The following is a 5,291-nucleotide window of genomic DNA, read 5'->3' as shown; positions in this document are numbered from 1 at the left end:
GGTCTATACTTTTAATCACTCTTTGCTATGAGAGAGGACGCAGTAGCCTGTGTTTAGCAGAGGGTTGGAGAATGATGTTGATAGTGTGTCTTCGTTCACCTAAAAACGTACGCGATGGACGTAAGTAAAAATGCCAAAGAGTATAGGTAGGTGATCGTTCGCATCCCTGCGACGCTGTGCTCGGCGTGACGCAATCGTTAGTTCGCCGCGCCGGCCGCGCCGCATGCGTACCGCCGCCGCACCGAGCCCGCATGCGCAAGGCGCGCCCAGTTCTCCCGCGGGCCACGTGAGCGCGGCCGTCCGCTGCGTACCGCGTCCGGTTCCCGCACGGCCGAACGAGGCTGCCAGCCAGCTTGCCGAAAACTGTTTCGAGAAAGCGCGCGCCGTTGTGCTCACTGCGTCTTCACTCCGATCTCAATTCACTCTAAAGGTCTCCATACTTCCGTTGCCGGTATGGCCGTATATTGAAGGTGATTTCGTAGAACGTGATCTGACGTGTCTCCACCTACAAGTAGACTCGCGTAAGTTTCCGGCGTATACTACAAGGAGTATGTAAGTAATTTACTCGTAGAGTTGCTGGTGCAATTAACATGCACTCTCGCACCAGTAACTCGTGCAAGCAGCATGCGCATTGCACTACGTGCAGTATCGTTTTCGCCGGTGCAGATTAAGCCTTCAATTTCTGACGTTTATCGTTTTCGAAATTGTATCAGAGCTAACGTATTTCCTAGCTGTTCAGACGCAGGAGCACATTCCACTAATAAATACAAACGCTTCGTTTCCAGAAACGCTGCAGCAACCGTTGTGGGTAACAGCTTACAATAGGCCTCCCGCCTACAAACATTCTCGAAACTTCAAGAAGATGACGGCATCAAGGTGAGGCGAAGTTCAATAACTGACTTATAGGCCGTAACAACTAGTTACTTGGTAATTCACTAAAGATTGGATTCATTTTAAGAACAGTTTTCGCGCAAGCTCGAACATTTTCCACGTTTGCTGCCGACGATCCACTGATGGTAATGAGGTCTTGGTTAGAGTGCGCTTAACTATAAAATTTGTATGCACTGTTGTGTTGAACACACAGCGCTCTCACTGTTCTGTAGTAAAATGGCGACGAAGGAAAAGAAACTGAAAGAAAGTGACGTTCCTGAGTACGTTTAAATAAAATAAATAAATATGGTTTAATAAACAAAAAAGGTACATCATGTGATATTTCTTCAATTACGAATAAATCCTATAAAAAACCGATAAAAAGACATCATTGCGGTGGAGCTTGAGACTAAATTGATTTAGGAACGTTACATCTTCTCATTTACCGGTGTTTTACGCGTAGACTGGGGTTAAAAAAATAAGCAAAGCGCATGCCCGTTCGTACCACCGATTTCCGGCTGCAGTTTTAACTGCTACTCACTCGTCAATAAACTTAATTAAAAATCTCATAGAATCCATCTTGCTTTCGTAAGCGAAAAAATTTCAAATTGCCTGCAATTTGAAGCCTGTTCGTGAAACAAATCATGAATCTTGTTGCCTCATATCATTCTCAATAATTTATGGGTTAACGAACTTCATTTGTACAAAACCTCTTATTAATTTTGTTTTCAAAGGAGAGGGCATACTCGATCATAGGCATTCCAATATTCCACACATTTATCTTTTTCTATGGCAGGATGAGCTGCGATACAACGAAGAGGGACAGAAACGACGATTTCGACACGGAGCTGCTCATCAGCCTGGTGAGGTCACGGCCGACCATATGGGACAAGAGTCTACACTGCCACACGGACCACAGACTAAGGTCCGATGCTTGGTTAGAGGTCTGCCGAGCGCTGTGTCCCGAATTCGAACGCATGAGTGGCAAGGAAAAAAACTTGTACGGTGAGTAGCTACTTATTCCGCTCGCTCTTACCGACCCGAGACAACCAAGTTGAATTGCAAGCAATACAACGTGTAAATGAAAACAGAAATATTAATTCACAGTCATGAGAGGTACATTATTTACTGTCTCTGAGAATATAGTTACTGCATCATCACACAACGATAGGTGAGATAGCTGTACCCGACCACGCTTCGCTATGGCTCAGTTTGGTATTCATTAAATCAGATAGATCTAAGGTTCCCGGAGCTTGCTTTTACATCTACCTAAATACCAAATTATTGCGTTAGATAAATATTTATGACGGTTCATTAAGTCTGCATATACAGCATATAGCGCAGCTCGGAAGCTCCTTGTCTTTTTAGGTTGATTTACAAATAAATTTATACGGCTGAAATCTCTTGGTTACTAAAATTAAATGTGGCCTTTGTTATGCCCGGTAAAAGATTTAATAAAATCAGTATGTAAACTAGCGGACCCTCGCGACTCCGTCCGCGTATGAGTCAATCGAGAAGCTAGAATAGATCTGATGCTAACATAATAATCATCGTGTCTAGCTTTGTACCTACGATTATTCTACGATTTTTACTAAGTTAGTAAGTTGTCATTATTTTAGTATATAAGAACATACATAAATCCATCCATACATCCATTCTCACAAACTTTCGCATTTGTAATTTTAGTAGGATGGTACGCGTGCATTCGATCGTTGTCTCATATGCCTTGCGACTTGCTGTTATTTGTAAAGAGTTATGTCTTGGACTCAGTATCGATTAAAAAGCAGCCCCCGGTCAAAATTTTCAAAATATATTAAATTCACACAGAAATCTTCCAGTTTCAGTTTTATTATAGGCAGTCCTTTTATAGTTGTTTTTTTTCAAAAGTGTTAAAATTAAAGAAAAAAACGGCGTACTTACTATTTCACGTGCGTAGTTACTATTATATAGAGAATTAGGTCATATAGAATCAAGGCCCTTACGACTGATAAATAATATCTAAGTACTTGTAAACTAACATTCTTTCTTTTTACAGCCGGAAATGTAGTAAAGAAATGGATGAACCTCCGAGACGCTTGGAGGAAAAGTCAAATGGAATCGAAAGTGAGGAAGGTACTCAAGCCGTACATATACCATGATCATTTACGGTTTCTAGAAAAAAACTGGTATAACTATAAACCAATTGTTGTACTTAAAAGAAGAAGGAAACTGATTAAAGAAGAGGAACCAATTTCATTTATTGATAGTGATGATACCAACCACCAGATTCCAGATAACAACGAAGGCCACTGTTCATGTCAAGCTAAGAAGGCGAAAAATGAAGAACGACAAGATTCAGAGAACATCATGCAGTATACAGACAGGGCTCGAATGGAAGAAAGTCCTCATGTATCCTTCATACGTGGTCTTATGCCGATGCTGGGTAAGCTCAGTGATGACGAGGTGCTGGAGTTCCAGGCGGGCGTGGTCAAACTGTTGCTGGATATAAGAAAGTCAAAAACTCCAGTTATTAGCGAAGTGCATTACGGGTATTACCCTCCAAACATAGATGCAGAAGAAAATGTGGACAATACTCAGTAAAATTGTACAGGACCGTAACAGTAAATTTCTGTACAATACTGGTTACAAATCCAAGTATTATGCAATTATTCCAAAAATTTTTGAACTTTTTAATTGAATATGTCCCTCAAGTAAAAATTAAATGATATGTTATCTTAACCTTAAAATTTTGACCTTAAAGGTAATAAAAAACGCGAATTTACCTACTGCCTGTTGTCAATTTTGGTGCCGAGTTGATGCAGTCACAACCAAACATCTGGAAAGACTTTGAATTATTAAGAACAATTTATAGTAGGTACCTACACAGTACACCTGCTTGTCACCACAAAAGATAAGTGGACCGTGCGCAGGTTAAAAATGGCGATGAAACAAATTGGTGTCCATTTTTAGTGTTTCGGATTGTTTTTTATGTCTCTACGTTTTGTCTCTAAGTATATCGTGTCCTACATCGTAACTGTTTTAACTGAAAACCTTACCTTTGGAGGTAACCTCATCGCCTGATCTCTGTAAACCTAGATAAGGTTTACTTGAAGCAGGAATCAGACATCAATAGTATTATAGTAACTTACTTTCGATGGTGTTTCCTCCACAGCCTCAGTTTAAATAATTGTGTTGCATTTTATTTCCCTATACAGATTATAGATAATCAAAAATATGTTTTATTTTAATTTGAGAAATGCTTCATGGAGTTTAAAAATATGGGAGCATTATTATGTCAGATAGTGTAAGTATGTGTTTTAACGTAGCTCGGATTATTTTTGGATCTAAACTTGAATTGATATCATAAAAGTAGGTACTAATAATAAAAGATGCAAAATAAATAATAAAAGTTCACCTTAAGTCCTTTTTGGATGTGTAAGAAATGGTTTCGCTCATTTAATTAGCCCCTTAGTATCTCCCTATTAATATTAAGTAATTAAAACAGCATGTATAATATTTAAGATAAAAATAATCAAAAACCCTAGGGGATGAAGGCACTGAAGCTGAAATACAAGCTTAGTTTAGCTTCAGAAGCTAACAGCAAACAAGATGGAAGTGTATCCAGTGTTGGCAAAATATAAAATAGGCAATGTATAAAATTTTACTCAGGCCATCAAAACTATTTGAAAGATGTAGTACTGCTATTTTATGTTACCATAAAAAGCTAACATTAACTAATTATATAACATTAATAAAAAGTAAATTAAACGAAATATTTAAACTATTGTTTAGACTTAAGATTTTTTGGAAATAAACATTATTATTATATTTCTATCATTTATTCTTTTTCATTTTTTTTTATTCTTAACAATGCTTAAAAAAATTAAAAAACACTATTAAAAATTTATAAAAAAAAATCCACCCTCCGCTTGCGGGGCTTTTGAATGCCCAAGCAACGGGTGGTCAGGGCTCCAGAGTGAGGAACCTCCTCACAATACGCGCCGTTTCAAGGAGTACTGCCTTCTGTATCCGACCCTTGATCCAACAACCAAGCGAAAGCTTATTAAGATATTGGTCGAAGCTTTTCGCGAGAAGACCATTGACTGAAACGACGATCGGGACAATAACGGTCGACTCAACATTCCACATGGCGGTAATTTCGTGAGCAAGGTCAAAGTATTTAGATACTTTTTCCTTTTCAGCTTTAACCAGATTATCGTCATGTGGAATAGTAATGGCAACAATTATTGCACGGCGCACTGATCGATCGACGAGCACTATATCAGGTCTATTATTATTATTTAATATGCCAGTAGTGTAAACCTAACTGATGCCGATATGATCGCCAGTGGTTCGAAATTTTTATAGGTTTTCTGTAGCCCTGACTTCGGGTCACGGGCCTGCCAGGGATGTGGCCATCAGTTCAGTGTTCAGTTTCGGTT

At 39.0% G+C, this 5,291-nt stretch overlaps 1 protein-coding gene across 1 annotated transcript; it reads left to right on the top strand.

Annotated features, from left to right (window-relative positions):
* The first annotated feature begins 223 nt into the window (after positions 1–223).
* Positions 224–3,727, top strand: LOC120631214. The gene is made up of 4 exons (XM_039900694.1): positions 224–521; positions 786–876; positions 1,667–1,875; positions 2,906–3,727. The coding sequence occupies exons 1-4, from the start codon at positions 224–226 to the stop codon at positions 3,448–3,450; spliced, it is 1,143 nt and encodes a 380-aa protein (XP_039756628.1). The 3' UTR covers positions 3,451–3,727.
* The last annotated feature ends 1,564 nt before the right edge of the window (positions 3,728–5,291 follow it).

This window comes from Pararge aegeria, chromosome 17 (assembly GCF_905163445.1).
Source record: "Pararge aegeria chromosome 17, ilParAegt1.1, whole genome shotgun sequence".
NCBI lineage: Eukaryota > Metazoa > Arthropoda > Insecta > Lepidoptera > Nymphalidae > Pararge > Pararge aegeria.
The sequence above is the reverse complement of the archived record's forward strand: the minus strand, read 5'-3'. Positions and strand labels throughout refer to the sequence as shown.

Bases quoted from the DNA above. Each gene is read 5' to 3' on its own strand.
- LOC120631214 (XM_039900694.1), top strand. From the start codon at position 224: ATGCGTACCGCCGCCGCACCGAGCCCGCATGCGCAAGGCGCGCCCAGT. The intron at 522-785 runs GTAAGTTTCCGG...CTTCGTTTCCAG, and splicing joins CCACCTACAAGTAGACTCGC to AAACGCTGCAGCAACCGTTG. The intron at 1,876-2,905 runs GTGAGTAGCTAC...TTCTTTTTACAG, and splicing joins CAAGGAAAAAAACTTGTACG to CCGGAAATGTAGTAAAGAAA.